This window comes from Vanellus vanellus (assembly GCF_965231255.1).
Source record: "Vanellus vanellus genome assembly, chromosome: 6".
Classification (NCBI taxonomy): Eukaryota; Metazoa; Chordata; class Aves; order Charadriiformes; family Charadriidae; genus Vanellus; species Vanellus vanellus.
In genome coordinates this window covers 40,461,011-40,479,982 of record NC_138911.1, presented here as the reverse complement: position 1 = coordinate 40,479,982, position 18,972 = coordinate 40,461,011, and the positions used below count along the sequence as shown (strand labels likewise).

Genomic DNA, 18,972 nt, shown 5'->3' with positions numbered 1-18,972 from the left:
TACACGTAGTATAGATACTTCCGGAACAGCGTTCCTTTAAAATAAGGATTGCATTTTATACACATTCGTATCACAGCTTGCTAAATTTGATCAAATGATCATATGAAAGCTAATATGTATATACACACACATAGACATCCATAGCTAATAGGTCTCCATTATCATAGAGTCAAAATGTATTTCTTTCAGAAAAATAATTCCTTAAATGCATTTCAGAGATTGCAAGAACACGTATCTATGTAATAGATTAAAAAAAAAACACTTGCTTTTTTTTCCAATGTGTGCATATATACTTAAACCTTTATGTATGTATATATATGTCTATATATATGTACGCAATTTTAAGCATCTTCAACGTAAGGCAGATTTTTTAGTGCAGCACCCTACTCCCTCGTACGAACAAATTTTTAAGCAGACTTGAAAAGAGTTCTGCCCCGAAACGGACATCACAATAGTGGCCGTTGTGTTTAATTAAATACCCTAATCCTTTACATTTGAAAATACTGTTGTTAAAGACAATATGATCGGAGGGGGGGCGGGGGCGGTGGGGGAGAGAAAGGAGCATATGAAAAATGGTGGTCTGCCGTAATAAGCAGCGCTCTGATCTCCCTATAACTTTAAAGCCTCTGCAATATTAATTTTAGTTAATAAAAGAGACAAAAAAACTATCAAGTATATATGAATTTAGCCTATTTTTTTATTTCTGTGTGTTCATAGTAAACATTTTTGTAAGTGACAAACACGGGCATATGACCACAGTATCACAATCAAGAAATTTTAAGACGACATTAACAATCACTCAAATTTATGCGGCATTTGCGCAACACAGGTTACATATTTGCAAGGTTTACCTATAAGTACAATAGGTATTAACATTTCACTACATTTAGAAAAAAAATAAAGGTGACCTGTTAGTGACCACATACATCAAAATATACACAACACAAACTGAAGGCAATCATTAATTTTGTCCCCTTCTGATTCATTTGAACGGGCAGTGCTGCAAACTGAAATATTGTTGCTGTTTTTTTAAATTACTCCGTACACTGAGTGCATTTTCTAAAACCCAATCTTTGGTCTAAAAGTAAACAAACAAACAAACAAATAAAAAAAAAGGAACAAAAAAAAAAAAAGCAGTTCAGTAAAGAAAAGGATAAAATAATAAATGGCCAAAATGTAGTTCTTGGGCATCTCTCAGTATTTATTCTGCTTAAATACAAATTACGTTTTAAGTTTTTTATAATTTTTATAAATTTAGTGGGTTTTTTTTTTCTTTCAAGGTCTGCACCCACCGACATATCCATGATAACTTATAATACTGCAAACATGGAGAATCTGGCGGCTTTTAGTGATAGACTTATCGTATTTGAATAAAAAATTGCAAAAGCAGTCACTATTTAGATACACATTCTACTATAATTTTGTCTTCCAAACTTCATAGTCTACATTGTAATCTCCCCACATTGCACCTTGCTGACACTCCTCACCTTGGTGGAAGAATAAACAACCCTAAAGACTGAACAAACGTACAGAAAATGGGGGACTTAATAAAAAATACCTGGACTTTTTTGTTTTGCTTTTTTTTTCCTTTTAATTATCATTTACAATGCAAATGTGTGTAAAATGTTCACTTACAGTCTGATCCCATGGATGTTAATGTATTAAAGGGTTTGAAGAAGACCCCTGATTTTGATGTGTGAAATAATCAGAAAGTCCTCCGGAAAGTCCCGTTGTAAAACTTGGCAAAGAAGGTCTTAAGGACTCACAGGGGAGAGTGGAGGGCGCCTGTGGCGACGTGGAGGAGGAGGCTGCCCTGGCCGTCATTGAAGTGCTGCTTTGAGAAGTCATTGAAGGGTGAGGAACATGGGGGAAAAAGTAACTCGTCTGTCCTGCCAGGAGGTTTACAGAGCAGGGGTTTAGGGAATAGGTGCCGGAGCAGGGAACTGACAAGCCACACGGCACTGAGGCGGCCAGAGCTGCTGCTGTGAGGTGATGAGTGGCATAAGGTATCTCTCCATTGACTAGTCTATCAACACTTAACCCATTAGACGTGGAAAAGGAGTGGTTGTTTCCCAAGGAGTTTTGAGTCAACACTGAGCTGTAGGGCATGGGGTGGCTGGGGTAGGCGGACGTGGTCCCATTGTAACTCAAAGTGCTGCTGGCCCGGGGGTGGTGCAGGGAGAGGAAGGGGGACATAGGCCAGTACAAGGATCCTGCCCTATCCATGAATGTCAGTCCGGTGGAGGTGAGCCGGGCGCCCCGCTTGAAGGCCAGCTTGGCCCGCGAGGTGGTGGAGCGCCGGCGGAGCTTGCCGGTGGTGCCCCCGATGAAGACGTCGTCGCTGGAGGGGTCCAGCATCCAGTAGTTCCCTTTGCCCGGGTCGTCGTAGTGGCGGGGCACCTTGACGAAGCACTTATTGAGGGAGAGGTTGTGGCGGATGGAGTTCTGCCAGCCCTGCTTGTTCTCCCGGTAGTAGGGGAAGTTCTTCATGATGAACTCGTAGATGCCGTTGAGCGTGAGGCGCTTCTCGGGGCTCTGCCGGATGGCCATCATGATGAGCGCGTTGTAGCTGAACGGCGGCTTCTCGTACTTGCCGTTCTTCTTCTCCCCCTCCTTCCCGCTCTCCCCGTCCTTGGCCCCCTCCGCCGCCCCCTTCTTCTCCTCCGCCGCCTTCTCCTTCTCCTCCAGCTCCGCCGCCGCCGCCGCCGCGCCCGCGTCGCCTTTGCCCGCCAGCATGTCCGCCTTGGCCACCTCCAGGGCGCCGGAGGCGGCGGCGGCGGCGGCGGGGGGCGGCAGGAGGAGCTGGCCCTTCTCCTCGTCCTCCTCCTCGGCCGCGGCGGCTCGCTGGGGCTGCTGCGGCGGCGGGTGGTGGTGGTGGTGGTGGTGGTGGTGATGGTGGTGGGGGTGGTGGCTGTTGTGGTGGCTGTGGCTGCTGTGGTTGTTGTCGCTCTGGACGGCTTCGGGCACCAGGCTGTTTATGCTAAAGGAGGATTTCGGCAGCATTTTCACTTCCTTCCTATCTCCCATGTCCAACATCACACACTAGTCTGAGGGGGAAAGTTGCAGCGGCCGAGGGAGGAGCGCGCGGGGCGGCGGCGGAGGCGGCGGTGGCCGAGGCGGCGGCGGCGGCAGCGGCGGCGGCGGCGGCACCACCGGCAGCGGCGGCGGCGGCGGCAGCAGCAGCGCAGTTGGACCGCAGTCTCAAGCGCTGGCAAGTCATGTAGCAAGGACAGGAACCGCCGGGGAGGGAAAAAAATAATAGTAATAATAATCACCAATCAGATAAAATCAAACCGAGTCAGAGCGGAGGAAAAAAAAAAAAAAATGAAAAAAAAAAGAGGAGGTAAAAAGGGGGAAAAAAACCCTCTGAAAACCCAACAACAACAACAACAAAAAAAGAAAAAAAAAAAAAACCAACACACAAACACACACACACCAAAAAAAAAAAAAAAAAAAAAAAAAAAAAAGCGCTACTTCATGGTGCCTGGTTCCCCCGGCAAGGCAGAGCAGGGGGGAGGAAGGAGCAGCCGCAGCCGCGGGTCGGCGAGGAGCGAGCGGAGACGGGCTATACAGACCGCCCTGGCCGCAATTAATTTCAGAGCTGCAGACACGCACCGGGGCTGTAAAAAATTTTTTGGTTTAACCTTTCCCACCGGCCGCCCAATCAGGGCCGGCGGCGTGCCGGCGCGTATGCCCGCCCGGCGGCCAATGGCCGCCCGCCGCTCCGCCTCTCCCTCCCCGCCCCGCCCCGCCGCCGCCGCCGCCGCGGCTCCCGCGGCGCAGGGATACCGGTGCAGGGGCGCATCACCGCGGCGGTTTGCGCCCCCCCCCCCCCCCCTTCCCGCTCCATGTCCTCCCCCCCCCCCCCCCCCCCCCCCGTCGCTTCGAGCACAAATCCCCTCACGCCAAACAAACGGCGCCCGTCCCACGGCTGCGGGCCCGGCCGGTTTTCCTACTTGGTAGTTTCTCCGGTGGACTAAAGTTGCCCCGTTCCTCTTTGCCCCCTCCTCTGGCGGCGAAGGAGGCGGGGTGGGAGGACGGGTGGGTGAGGAGGCCGCGGCGGCAGCGGCGGAGGTACTACTTTGCGGATCCCGCCGAAGTCACCGGGCGAGTTTGTTTTTTTCTAGGCCCCGCTGTCGCTTATTTATTATTTTACCAAGGGGGGGGGGGGGAGAAAAAAAAAAAAAAATCAGCTGGAGGGGACGCAGACGGCGGGCCGGGCCTGCGGCCGCCACGAGCCCGGGGTCTGGCGGCGGCCCAGGGGCCGGGCGGGACGGAGGCCGCGGCCTGCCGGGGAAGACGGTCTCCTCCGGCCCCGCTCGGTCCGTGTCCGCCACGCTCCGGAACGTGAGTGGGGAAGGCACGGAAACGAGCAAACCCTCTCCTCTCTCCTCTGCTCCGCTCTTTCTCTCTCTGCCTCTCCGGCGGCCGGGCGCGGCGCCAGGCCGGCGGCGGAGCCGGGCTTCGCGCTCGCCTTGCCCCGCCGTTCCCCGCTCGCTCGTCCCCGTCCCCTGCGGGGCCGCCGGAGCAGCGCGGGGGGCGTCCGGGGTCCTTTCTCTGTCCTTCTTCGCGCTGCCGGGTGGTTTCAGCCAGAAAAGCGCAGGCCGCGTGTCAGGTGTAAAAAAAAAAAAAAAAAAAAAAAAAAAAAATTAATAATAATGAAAAAAAATAAATAATAACATGAATAAGCCATGAAATACATATCGCGATTTCCTGCTGGCCCGGGGTTTCGGTTCCGCGGGGTTTAGTGTTGCTGGGGGAGGGGAGGGCGCTGGGGGGGAGCGGCCCGGGGGCCGCCGGAACCCTCCGGTACCGCCGCTGTCTGCCCGACGCCCCTGAGGTACGTTCGGGGCTAGAGACCTCGGGATTACGGCCACCGTTCCCCGGGGCCGAGGGATCGGGTGTTAATCGTCCACAGCGCATCGTTTCTTACTGTCAGCGTGGTGGTGGTGGGGAAGAAAAAAAAAAAAAAAAAAAAAAAAGAAGAATCAACCCTGAAACAAAGCGAAATAAATCGCTCAGCTTTCTTCCTCGGGAGGTAGAAGGGGAAATGTAACGGGCAGAGAGCGCGCTGATCGCAAACCGAAGCTATAGGCAAAGGCAACGTATAGCGCCGCGTTCAGCTACCTAAAGTTTACCTTTGTGCTGTAGGAAAAATTGTTCCGTAGAAATACTGCGTGCAGCTCAACCCCAGCTAAAACCGTTTATCCCGGGGAAATTCAGGTTAGAGCTCAGCGCAGCAAACGTGGTGGTGTGTAGACGTGCGTTTTATATATGTGTTTGTGTGTGTGTGTGAGGGAGGGAGAGCGAGTGTGAGAAAGAGAGAGTAAATAACGAGAACAATTACAATGGAACGGTAATAAACAATTGCAATTGGGAATGGCATGAACTCTGTGCATTGGATTAACCTCGAATGACCTTACCACAATTGTATTTATTTATCCAATTTCATAACAGGTTGCTACTGACAAAAAAAAAAAAGAGATAAAAGTCAATGAACAACCGTGCTTATTTTTTACTTTTTTTTTTTTTTTTAGAAATGCGGTTTAAAAAAAAAAAATCATGTCAATTTGTAATTATTTCATTGCTCAACACTGAAGTCAATGTATGGGAATTCTCGAGGAAGAGTGCGATGTGGAGGATGACTTGAGTCTACCATGGCAAGGGGTAAGAGGAAAGGTAAGATTCCTGCATATTATTATGATTATGACGATCATTAACTAATATGTGTCATTATGGTGCACTAGGATCCCATTAGGGTGGCTGGGCCCAGTGCGTTTTCCTACTCGGTCTAGCATGTAATGATTCGGTGTAACCGGATTCTTGAGAAAGGACAGGTTACGTAAACATTTACTGATGTGGAGTAACTATACTATTTGTACTCTGATATGCAGGAAGGAAAGTGTTGATTAACACAGAAGAAAAAAAAAGCGAAATTAGCTGATTGCATGCTCATAAGTGCAAGCTGTCATTGAACTGCTTTTAAAATAGACACAGCTGGGTGTTTGTGTTGAAAAATTTCTTGTGTTTTTGCTAATACTGAAATAAGCATGATTTTGTATACCAAACATTTTCAGATCATTAAAATTTGTAATCTGTGCTGGTTTTAAACACAAAGAAAAGAAACAGATTCATTTCGCTGTAAAATTTGCTGATATTATATTAACTCAATCAGGTCTGTACAAATGGTGTATTGTGCCTTATCAAATCTCTTTGATCCATTTAATACACAAAGTGCCAAACGTGTGTATTGTTTGTTAACATTGAACGTTTTATTCAAATCCCAGCTCTGCAGCGAACTGGAGGAGTTCTCGTTTAATGTAACACTGACATCGCCTGTTGAAATTTTAATGCGTTGAGGTGTTTCTTAGGTCAAAGCTGAGTTTACTTTGCGCTGTGATCGGGGATGAAAATGTAGCAGGGAAGAAAAGAAACGTTTTATCTTTTTGCATTTCTGAGCAAAGGGCTAACGCCGAAAGAAGCACGCTTTTAAAACGTTTGATGATCTAGATTTAACATTCAGTCATTTGTCACGGCTGCAGAATAAAGCTCTGTGCACAAACTTAGGATTTATATTATATTTTTTTTTAATGCCGTGGATATACAGTTCTACCAAAAAAGGAAATGTTGCGTCCAATATGTAGTACATATCTTTCTAAGCCCATGAAGATTAATTCACTGTTTACAGGACAGAAAAGGATATGTAAGAGAAGCCACGTCAATTATTTCTGCTGGACTTAAACTTTGGAGTCCCTCTATTGGTTTTTTTGTTGGTGTTTTTTGGTTTTGTTTTTGTTGTTTTTTTTTGTTGTTGGTTTTTTTTTTATTTTTTTTCCTCCGCAGAAAATTCTCCGTTTATACAACTGGAGATACTTACTTCGGAAATGCGGGAGTCTTGCCCTACCGCCAGCTCTTCCCTGAGCTCTGCCCTGGCCACGACTCCCGTTCACTTCAGCGGTAGCTCTGTGCGCCGTGGCACTGCGTGAGCGGCCGATTTGGCCCCTCAGCTCTGCCTAAACTCGAGTTCTTAGTGAGAAGGTCCCTCGTGGCGGCGTTTCCTAACGGGGAAGTTTCTGTGGGGTGTCTGGAGAAGAAGCTTGTGCGTGGAACGGAAGGGCATGGCCCCAACCCTGCGCAACACGGGTGGGTGTGCAGAGGGGACCCGGCTCTCTACGGAGCCTGGCTGCTCCCTCACCTGCGCGCTCGCCCGCGCTGCGGGCCCGCCGCGCTGAGCGGTGGCCGTGGGCCGAGAAGTGTCCAGCCCCAGGGTCAGGATGGGGCTGAATAGCTGAGATGGAACGTCCTGGCTGAAGTGCTGTTCAACAGCGATCTCCGTGCAGTTCTTGAGTATAACTCGCAGGGATAGTGTTTCAGCCGTACACTTTTCTCCCTCAGGCTTTATTTTTAAATTATTATTATTTATTTATTTATTTATTTAAATTAAAGGCCAAAGGAAAAACAGACCCTCTCCACTGTAAGCTCAATGGATGTAGCGTACCCCCAGCCACCCCCCAGCTCCAGCCTCCAATCCCCCTTCACACGGGTATAGCGGCTCTGTACTCTCAGGCTCTTTCAAGGGGTTAAGCTGCTAAAACGTACTGACAGCTTAAGAAATGAATGAGGGTTTTTTCAGCCATGAAGAAAGGGTATTTAATAACCACGCTTCGATGGCATCATGCTTCCATGAAACGAGTCGGGACACTTCGGTTTAACAGTCAGTAATATCACATTCGGTACAGTAAACGCCTGGATGTCCGCATATATAATTCTATTCCCCCTTGACTCTAAGCTTGCCTTATTTATCCCAGGTTACCTGGGCAATTAAGGTAAGGGCTGCTCAGCAGACACCGATACCCTGCTGCTAAGGCATGGCGAAGGGGGACGGAGCGGTGCGCTAACAAAGAGACAGAGGTAGTCAAACATTTTGAAGAGGGGTGAATGGGACCGAAGGTGGATGGATGGATGAATGGAGGCAAAGAGGGAGAGGAAGAAGTATTCAGCGGTCCACCCTTCTATCCGCATTTGTAGATTTAAGTTTCGGTGTCCGTCCCTAGCCAACCCCTAGTTAATCCTCAACAGCTGGTAGTGGTGCTAACGTTCCGTGATTAGAAGTTAGTCTATTTAGCATGCTGTATCCTTCTTCCATGGGTTTTGGTTACAGGTTATACGATTAGGATTGCGAGAACAGTAGTGAACTAAACTTCCCAGTAAGAGGTCTTCACACCAGGGAAGTGTTACTTTGCTGCAGCAGCCCTGCCTCGTCAGTCATTAGGAAGCTGCAGGTTGTCAGAGGCTTCTCTTGCGCGCACACACGCGCAGACACACACACGCACACACACAAAACCACAGCACTAAAACTAAATTAAGAAGCCGATGATTAAGACAAGCGTCTACGAGGCCTGTCATTTCAGCATCCTTCCATCATAACATTGTGGCACCGAGAAATTTGCTTGAAAACCCTGGAAAAAATGTCTATGGGAGAGCCTCGTGTTTGAGATAGCATAAATGTTAACATCAAATATAGACTGGGAACTGCCTCGGATGCAAGATAGTATTCCGCAGAGGAAAGGAGCACTGCAGAGACCTTTGGGCTATCCGCGCACTCCCGAAACTCTGGTAAGTATCTCTCCCTTCTATTGCAGCAGGTACGCAGGCACTGTATGACTGGAACTGGACCGGGTTTGAAATCCGCAGCTTCGGAGACTTCGGGGAACTCCCCCTAAAGATAGATCTGTAATGAAAAGTCCCTACTGGATGACTAATGGTTATTGGCACTCAGTGCCCCTTTAAGGAGAGCAGCACATATTGTGCCGAAGACCTTGCAAGCACCCTTTAAATACAAACATTTTAAGTCCCCCTCCCATGCATCCCCACCCCTGTTGTTTTCGGGCTAGTTGTGTTGTATCTCCTCTCTTCCCCCCCCCCCCCCCCCCCCCCTTCAAGCTCTCTAGTCTTCCCTCCCCCCACCCCCATTCAGAACTAATTGCTCAGTTGCTTAAATGTTTCAAGAAGAGCTAAATTTCTCCATCCGATGATCTTTTGAGAAGCTGCACTGTACCATAAAGAACAGCCAGCGGGGCACTGTATACCTTCGAGAAGCCTGCGCAGCTAGGGGAGAGGTAGCGTTTAAACAATGACATTAATCGTCTAGGTGCCTCCTGTTGAACTCTAGGAAGTTTCTTGGACGGGCAGAGGTTGGACGGAGAACATGGAAATGGGAAACAATGGCTGGAGGGGCCAGAAAGCTTTGCTGATGTCGTAAGCGTAAGACAAGATAGAATAGTGACAGAAAGAGATCCGAGTAAACATTGGAGTATACATTTCCCACGGCGGCTACGCTGGGTGGAGAGGTCTGAATTAAATCGCCTTAATTAAATGCTGAAGATTTTATTTATTTATTCCTGTAGCTGCAGAATACCATCCACAGAAAGCCTAGCTAGAGAGTGTAGAGCATCCACTAGATTTGGTGTATTCAGTTGCCACTGCCAGAATTTTTCAGAACAGAGTATTTTTACACTCGCTGCCAACTTTAACGTTAGGACGTGCGGTTTTTTTAGATCCTAAATGTCGCTATTATTTTATATGCCAGCGTGCATAAGACAGCCGTCACACCTGCCTAGGTAAAACGTGTCCCTGTGTAACAAAAGCTCTCCCTAATTCAGGAATCAAACCGAAAATTAAAATATCCCTTAAGAATTATCCATACAGTTATGCAGACAGCGATAATAAAATGCGGGGGGAGGGGAGCGGATGCATAAGTTAAAAACCTTGTACTGTTCTCGAGGTTTAAATACATCATTTTATTTTCTTCTGTGTTTACTGTTAAAACATTCTTGGCCAACACAGTGCTTTTACCGGAGTTATCAGATTGAATTAAAGAATCGGGAAATAAAATACAGGGAAAGAGAAAGACCTGGAGGGAAAAAAACAACAACAACAACAACAAACAAACTAAACAAAACAACACAACAAAAACCAAACCCAAACAAAAAAAAAACCAAAACAAACAAACAGTGCTTGAAGAGACTTCTAGCTGCTCTTTGACTCCTAAGAAACTGTTGCTGGAATATTTTCATGGTGTTGTTCTAAAGCTCTTTAGCCTCTTATAAACGTAATCTTTGGCAAATGACACATGTATTTGGTTTTGCAGTTTTTCGGTAACTCGAGAGAAAAGACATATTACCCCCCCCCCCCCTCCGGCCTTCTCCCCCTCCCCCAGCACAGGGACAAATCCAGTCCCTCTCCCGGCGCTGTTTCACTCCCGCGCTCCGCAGAAGGCAGCCGGGCGCGGGGGTTGCCCATCCGTACGTCCATCCGTCCTACCTGGCCGCGGTCGCCGCTGCCCGCTGGGCGCCACTCCGCCCCGCCCCGCACCTCCACTGCACCCCGCGGCTTAGCCAAACTCGGGCTCGGCGACATATCAGCTGCGGATCCAATTTTTAGGGCCTACAAAAGCGCAACATCCTCCCCTACCCGCGGCCCCCCCCCCTTCCACCCCCTCTACCTCCCCCCCTACCTCCCCCAAGCCCCGGGGCCCCCCTGTAACCATAGCAAAATGCCCGGGGTAGCACAAAAGCCATCAACAACTCTACACCCCTTTAGGAGAAGGCGTTTGGCGAGCCTCAGAGCAAAGCCGATTTTAGCTTTCTCCGCGCCTGGGGCTGGGGCGGGAGGAGGAGGAGGAGGAGGAGGAGGTGGTACCGGAGCGAGGTGCCGGTGTTCGTTCCGGCCGCCGCACGGTAGCGGTGGGACCCGCACGTTGCGGGTGTCGGGATGACGGAGCTCGCCCGGGCTCCGGGGAGGCTGCCCGGGAAGCAGACCTCGCTCGCTCCTTGGTCTCCTCGCACGAGTAGGGTTCGCAGGAGCTGGCTTTTTACGCAGGCTGTTCTGAACACTTTTTATATCGGGCAGGGTGGTCTCCATGTTTTCTTTCCTTTCTCTTTCTTCTTTCTTTCTTTCTTTCTTTCTTTCTTTCTTTCTTTCTTTCTTTCTTTCTTTCGCGGAGGGAGGGGGAGTGATGGTAAGGGGTTTGTTGGATGATTATAACCGCTACCACTTATAAATAAGTTTCTTGGGGAAGGGCTGATATCGTACCCTTGATATCAGTGGGTGTGTTCATGTATTATTTTAATATGATATGTCTTTTATACAGAGCTTGTTTTCCTCCTCCCTCCCTTCCCAGCCCCCCCCCACCCCCCACCTCCCCCACCCCCCCCGCTTTGTTTCTGGAATTTGTTTCGCTTTTAAAGCACCAGCACAAACAAACAAACACACAAAAATGACTGGCAACAAGTTAAATCCCATTTGTGTCCCTCCCACCGAGCATGGACGGTGCCTCGCTAAAGCCTGGGGTTTGTAGTTTTGCCTCGACAATAATTTGACCAAGAAAGAAGCGGCTGCAGACAGACTTTCCGCGCAGTGACAATGCGGAGAGGAAAAACGTTGAAAGAAACAGTTCTCCCGGGATGCATCTCCTTTGTGTGTTTTCTCCTCTCCATCTTTTAGATGGGGCGCTCGCGTAGGCTTGCACACACACACACGCGCGCACACACACACACACACACACACACACACAGGTTATGTTTCCTGGAGTTTTTAGAAAACAATGTTTATTATAATCGAGCTATAAACTCCACCTAAATAATGAAATCATGCCGTAGCTCTGGAAACTCCAACAAATAAATAATTTCCGTTTGCTTGCTAGCAGAATACTAGCAGAGGATGGCATTACACTTTATTTTCACACTGGTTTCAAAACGTCAGTATGAGGGTAAAGAAAAGGTTCACGAGTCCTTATACACATTGGGATTAATAAACCGATATCCGTTTAGGAGCAGATAACTCCCCCCCCTTTTTTTTATCTTTCCAAGGCGACTACAAGCTAATTTCTGTGGTTATATTAAATAGTGAGTTCGCAAAAGCAAGAAGCCTGTTCTCACTGAGGGTCGGGATCATGTCCCGCTGAGGCTTCACTGAAGGACTCTCCCAGTGAGGCACCTGGATTGCCTTGCCTTCCCTTAGTTTTACCTTATAGTACAAAGAATCCCGGACCCCCGCCCCCCCCCCCCCCCCCCCCCCCCGTGTTTGCCTGTGCTAAATGTACCTAAGAGATACCTTTTCACGCAATCGCACGGTTTGCAAATGATAGTTTAACTTTATCTGTTGTGGTGGGCACGTGTTTTGTCATATGAAATTAACTTGTGAAAGCCTTTGTATCATTTTTTGATTTGTGTTTGACGACAACGCGGATCATATCTCATCGCGTTGATGGTTGATACAATTGCTAAATTAAAGGCATGTTGTCGGCTTTGGAAAAAAAAAAACAACAACAAAAAAACAAGCCTCTGAGAGCTCATCCTCAGCAAAACAACCCGAGGAGCAGTATAATAATGTAGCGAAATATTTTCCATGCGTGTGCGATATCTGCATGTACTTCTTTATCGTCCTGCGTCTCCATTGTCTCTGCCAAAAGATAGCCGGGTCACTTTTAGGCTTCTTACCTATAATCGCCACCTAAAAGAACGTACGGAGAGTATACGGATAATGCCTCTAATTGCTCGGAAGAATGTAATTGGCATTATATTTTTTTTTTCCCGTGCCTTCACCTATTCTCCCGGGGTAAATATTAGCAATCGAACTGCTTGTCTTGGCGCGTTTCTATGTTTGAGCCCCAAGAAGCGCACCAAATCATGGCAATAAAGCGGTCAAACCTTCCCATGCACGCCGCGGTTTTGTTTTCTCTGCTCTTGTCCATCTCATCTCAAAGGAGGACATCGCGTTGAGCCAAGTGTGCTTCTGGTTTAGGCGCTCCTCCGGACTTTCGGATTTTAAGTCTAAAGCTTTCAGTATGTTGGCGCTGAAATTATGATTTTCCACATTTCAAAAGGGACGAGGCTCTATTTATAAATGTTACAGAAGGTTTCGTTACTTCAGGAACAACAAAACAGGAATAGAGCTGCAATTTTCAAGAAAATAGGATTTCAAAATATAGAAATAAAAAAAAAAAGTAGCGGAGACGATGTATAATTCAATCAAATTACAGAAAATTGCTTTAAAATTCAGAACAGTAGCGATCCATTATGTCTCTGTTTTATTAGTGACAAGTACAATTACTCTAAAATAAAGAACACTGGTGAATATATAATTGGCTGTAATCATGTTAGTGTTTGAATAAAAATGACGGGGACATTTAACACTTTGACAACAAAATGTTCAGAAACAACTTATTTATTCAAACAGTTTTTATTTGCATCCACGTGAAGGAGAAACACACTTTTGCTTACGATAAATCAAGTTTTTTTTTCACTTTCAATAAATATATAACTAAAAAATAATATTAATTATTCTATTATCCAAAGCTTAATAAAGTCTCCTGAGTACGACTGTATTATTATTGATTACTCAGTACCCAAAGGACGCCATCTACAGGAAAAGGTCTTCAGGCTTAACACAAATCTAATCACTGTTGATTTAAAAAAAAAAAAAAAATCAGAGTTAATATTCCTCTATAAACTCGGCTCCGATTTTACCCACAACACCGATCACAATATTTGCTTTGTAATTGCTTCTTGCGATTCAGTTTGTTATAATTTGACACGATCTAGGAATCTGTTACAAGAGGCCTTTTCTCTGAGATACGGCGTTTAAGAAAATAAATTGAGCTCCAGGAAGAAACACTTTTTCTCCTTCTAAAGCGACTCCTTTCTCTCAGGATTGACTTGATCGTCCCTGAAAATGCAGAACAGCCCATGAGATCGCTCCCTTCAAACCAAGCGGGTGGAAGATGCTTGCAAAAGAGCCCTGAAAACAAAACAACTTGATTGAAGGCAGTTTGTGCAACAATTGTGTCACGGAATAACTAACGTTTCTTTATCTTTAACTTATTTCCTTTTGGATACGTCAATAAATATCAGCTATGCCAAGCATACTCTCATCTCTTCTCACAATACATTCTTTGCCCCATAGCTTGGTACTTAAAGGTGCCATTTAGCCGTGTTGCTCCTTTCTGAGCCCTTGCTGGGAAACCCATCGAAGAGCGAGTGCCCCTTAATATTTTCATCACACAAATACAGACCCGCGGAGATGGCATATGCCCTCTGTGATGCGACTCCGATACCCCAGTTTAAACCACAGAAAATACGAGGAGAGCTAGGAGAAACTTTCAGGGCTCCTCTTTCTGCGGGCTTTTTTTTTTTTTTTTTTTTTTAACACCCCCCCTCCCCCGGTTTTAATCCCGAGCGGGTTTTTATTTTTTTTTTTCTATTTGTATTTCTTGTTTGTCTTCCCCTCTCGACAGCTCTCCAAATTTCTGCCCCTGGTGTATGTGTGTGTGGTGTGTGTGTGTGTGCGCTCATAAGAGGGTGGACCCTACACTGACCCGTGCGGATCCTGACTCCCGTGCGGGGGGAGCCCAGCGCAGCCCGACTGCGCCTTCACAGCCGCTTCCCAAACCTCTCCCCTGCCCGGGCGGGTTTCGCCAGCCCTTGCGACTCCTTACAAATAAAGTAGCTCTGGCTTCCCTCTCACTCAGGCCAGAGATCTGGATGGGCTTGGAAAAATTCAGGGGTGGATTAAACTATGCAGAGAAGAGCCCAAAGCGTATGCGCGTTGACACAAAGGCTGGGGAAAATGACCCACGCTGCACCCTCGAATTCACGTGTTATTTTGAAAACCGGTGGTAAAAGACTGGAAACTATTATTATTTGTGCTCCCACTGGAATCAGGCTCAAACTTTATACCGAAGCTTTCCCTCTGTCTTCTCACTTCTGGGAGTTGACGGTGAATGTCCCAAATCGAGAGACGGTGTCGTATCCCCGCTTTTAAACCCCGGGAAGCCTCGGGAGAGGAGGCTTCCTTCCCTCGGGCCAGCCGCTCCCGCAGGCGCAGCCGGGAACCGGCGGGTCCCTCCCCGCCGGGAGCCGAGGCGGTGGCACCCCTCTGAACCAGGAGGTCTGTCATTCCTCGGGTGCCTCGTACCAAACCGCAGATGTCAGCCTTTTCCTACGTGTTCGGGCTGCTAATGCGAGCACTTCACACAACAGAAATGCTCATCTCTGGAGCCTTTCCCAGGGCCACAGCCAGCGATTTTGTGCGTCGCCTCTGTCGCAGGCTGCCCCGGGGCCCCAGGCGGGGGAGCCCGGGGGTGCCCACCAGCCTCTGCCGACGGGGACCTTGGTCCCCTTGGGATCCCCTTGGGAGCCGAGCAGCCCGCAGCGCCCTGGGGTCCCCCGGCCCGCTGCAAACCGGCCGAAGCACAAACTCCGCACATGCCCGCGGGGACACGCTACCGAGGCTCCCAGCTCGACACCTCCCGTGTGTCTTCCCCAGACACCGTTTTTGGTTTTTTTTTTTTTGTGTTTGCTTTTTTTTTTTTTTTTTCCTGTGTAATTCACACCAAAAAGTCCTTTACCTAACAGCCCCTCGCCCCGCCCCGGTGTTGCCAACCGAGGGAGCCCCGGCAGGGGACACAGAAAGCCGTGCCGCCCCTCCCACCCCCGAAGGGTGTCCCCCTGAACCCCCCCCCTCCCGCGCTGCCCAGCGGAGGGGCGATGGCCCCCCGCGGCCCCGCACGGACAGGACCGAGCCGAGCCGAGCGGTGCCCGGCGGCCGTCCCTGGGCCGGGAGCGGAGGGGAGCGGCGGCGGCGGCGGCGCCTTCCCGCGAGGAGGGAGCGCCATGTGAACGGCGCCGGCGACATCTAGCGGCCGAGGGTCGCCAGAGCCGGCCGCGCCGCTGCCCCGCCGTGCGGCAGCCAGCCCGGTCTGCCCGAATGCGGGGGAACACAACGCGCGCTCCCTCCCCCACCCCCCCCGCACGCGTTTTCCTGTTCATTTCCTAAGGATCGGGCACCTTTGTATTCCCCCCTCCCCATCCCCCACAAACTCCCAAACGCCCCAAAGTTTTCGGTGCGGTGTTGGTGCCAGTACAAAACGCGTGCTCCCTCTTCGAGGTGTCGTTTTGGCGTGTTTTACGTACGCGGGGCACTGAGAGGAAAAAAATCTAAACGCTTTCTTCTTCCCCCCCCCCCCCCCCCAAAAAAAAAAAACAAAACAAAACCTCCATGGAAACAAAGCGGCAAGGCAAGAGTGGCGGTCCCTTCCATCTTCCCCCTCCGAGGTGTCCCCGTGGGCCGGCACTCGCCCAAGCCTAGCGTGGGCACTCCCCAGAGCTCTGAAGAAGACGAAGAAGAAGAAGGAGGAAAAGCAATATTGTTGAGACACCGCTGGCGAAACGAGCCCTTACTATTTAAATCTTAGTGTCAGCTCTCATTAACAGCTCAAGTCATCTTTTCCCCCGGGCAGACCTTGTCTGGTCTATCGACTTAATGGCAAACAAAACACATGTTTGTATTCTATTATTACAGCCTCGTTCCTCGCCTTGCGGAGAGCAGGGACAGGCTTCGCCTGCATCGCGAGGGGCTTCCCGACGCGACAACGCTTTCCCTTCTTTCCTCCCTCCTGCCCTCCCAGGAAAAGTTAAGGATTCCGACGTCCGTCTCCTGCCCTCCCTCATGAATAGGGGCTGCAGTGGCAGCCACAAGAAAAGGCTTTCACTGAAGCCGCGGAGGGCTAAAAAGAGTCCAAGAAAAATAGTTACTGGCGTGTTCAGCCAAACTTAGCAAAGCACAATAGTCTCTGCGGGAAACTTTGGGGGTTATTTGTGCATCAGGTGAAGTGCTCAGCGGCTCGGATCCAGCTGCCAAGGACCGCAGCATCGCCCGGGGAAGTCGGCCGTGAGGAGGCGAGCACGCCAGGCAATAACAAGCGACAGACTGAGAGTTTCGAGCCAACCCAAAACAAACAAACAAGCTCTCCCGACTCTCCCACTGGGAAGGTGGCTTTGATAAGAAAGCAGGGAAAGTTTTGAAGAGCTGCAGTCGCTTTTGCAAATGTATTTTAACTCGTCTGTTTGTGTGTTTTTGTTGTTTTTTTTTTTTTTTTTTTTTTCCCCTAAGACAATGGGGGCGGGGGGGGGACGACGGTGAGAGCACGAGCTTGATAAAAGGAAGGAATACATTTCTCACCCCAGCGAAAGCAGGAGAGGTCTGTAGGAGTGGCGACCTGACCTGAATAAGGGAGAGGATTCTGGTGCACGGAAAAGAAATGATTCATTTCACCCCATCCTCAGCGCCTTCGCTGGGCTACGGGTCTGTGCGCAGTTCCAAGCGCAGGACACTTGAACCCGGCAAGAGTAACGCATGGAAAGGAGCTGTCTCAACGTTCACCTCTTGGCTTTGCTGACTAAGATCTTTTTAAGCCATCCCCAGCTGCCCTCGGGCAGATCTCAATGGGGAAGGTGCCAATGTGGAGTTGCCCGGGGGCAGCGCCGCGCCCGGCGCGCTCCCTGCGCGGCTGCGGAGTCGGGCCGCTTCGTCCCGGCGGCGGCGGGGAGAGGGGCCCCGGTCCCGGGTGACTCTCCCGACTGGGGGTCCCTCTCCCGCCGGGGGGGACCTTGGCGCCGCGGGCCCACAACTTTCCCGCTTTTGAAGCGGCGTTTGCTCTCAAGTGCTTGGCTGTAAATAAAGGCTATGGCAGTAACAACACAGCCGTCCTGCAGTCAGAGCGGAGGCTGCCTCTGCACCTTTCCTCTGCAACACACGCCGTCAGCGTTTTAATTCCAGCTCCAAAGGGAACCTGCAATTATGAGCCCCCCCCGCTCCCCCCTCTTCCCCTCCCGCTCACATTCTCTTGTTTGAAACATTCACTGAGGAAGGTTATTTGGATTGCGCGTAAAATCAAACAGGGAGGGGAGGAATAAAAAAAAAAAAAAAAAAAAGCCCACAAACCCAACAACCCAGCAAACCCTTCCATTTGCTATTTACAAAACTCATTGTCATGCTTCACTCAGGCTGTCTGCCTAGCTTGGGGAAATAAATGTGACTGAACCAGAGACAAAGCCGATGCAGCTGTATTTGAATTTCTCAAACACTGTCAAACGTGCTCTTGTCTCATAATTCTCGGGGTCGTTGTTATTATTATGATCATCATACCTAACGTGAAAGCGAGGTGCTTGGCAGCGTAGAGACCTCGTTGCGGTCGGGAATGCACAGAGATTCCTTTAGCAAAAAGCCAAAGGCTGCTTTTCCCTCCTGCTTGGAAGCCTTGGCAGACAAACTAAGGAAAACTTGAGACCTGTAATTTCCCTCTTTTTTTTTTCTGTTGGGTTTTTTTTTTTTTTTTTGGACGTTCCCTGTGTTTCCCCGATTCCCGTAGATGCGGGTAGGTTTGACTGCCTAATTCCCCAGATGATAACCCGCTTCGGCAACCTGGCGCTGCGGCCGCGAAGGGGAGGAAAAATGAGACCACCGGTCTCCTCCTGTAAGGGGAAGGGTGTCCGCTGGATGTCACATCCCAGCCGTCGTGTCACCTTCCCTCTGCGGAGGGTTGTCAGGAGCCTGCTCGTATGTTTGATTTCACCAGGGCTATTACGAAGCAGATCACTGCCCTCGGCTCCTTTGCAGAGGAGGAGGAGACTAAAACACAGCGGGGCCGCCACGGGAGGTGTCCCTTCGGGAACACCTTGCCGCGTTCCCATATATCCCGCCTGAGCTGCCCGGCTTCTGGCGAGGACGGACAAACTCCCGCCGGCCCCTTCCCCGGGCCCCGCCGCCCCGGCAGGCCGGGCCGAGCCGGGGAGCGCCGCGGAGCCGCCGGGGGAACCCGCTCGCCACGGCAGAGGCCCGCTGGCCTCGGCGAGCAGCCTCCGCCTGCGCCTGGCCCCGCCGCCGCCGCGGGCAGCGCCCGCCACGTGGCGGCAGCGGCGGTCGCCGGTGGGGCCGGGCAGGGAGGGAGGGAGGGAGGAAGACCCCGGCGCTCCGGCCGCCGCCCCGGCTCGGCCCTCGGGTCCCCTCCTCCTCCCGCGCATCCCTTCGCACCTCCTCCAAGACCCAAACGGCGCATGGGCCAAGCGGCTTTGGGGCGAAAAATGGGGTCCTTGAGGGCCAGGAGGGACCGCGCCTTCTAGGCGTAAACTC

At 50.0% G+C, this 18,972-nt stretch overlaps 1 protein-coding gene across 1 annotated transcript; it reads right to left on the bottom strand.

Moving 5' to 3' along the window:
• Nucleotides 1-1,653: 1,653 nt before the first annotated feature.
• On the bottom strand, nucleotides 1,654-3,036 carry FOXG1 (forkhead box G1; the record flags this gene model as incomplete). The annotated part of the gene is given in 3 exon segments (XM_082485512.1): nucleotides 1,654-2,766; nucleotides 2,769-2,789; nucleotides 2,791-3,036. Coding segments are annotated over 3 exon segments (1,380 nt in total).
• Nucleotides 3,037-18,972: the final 15,936 nt, after the last annotated feature.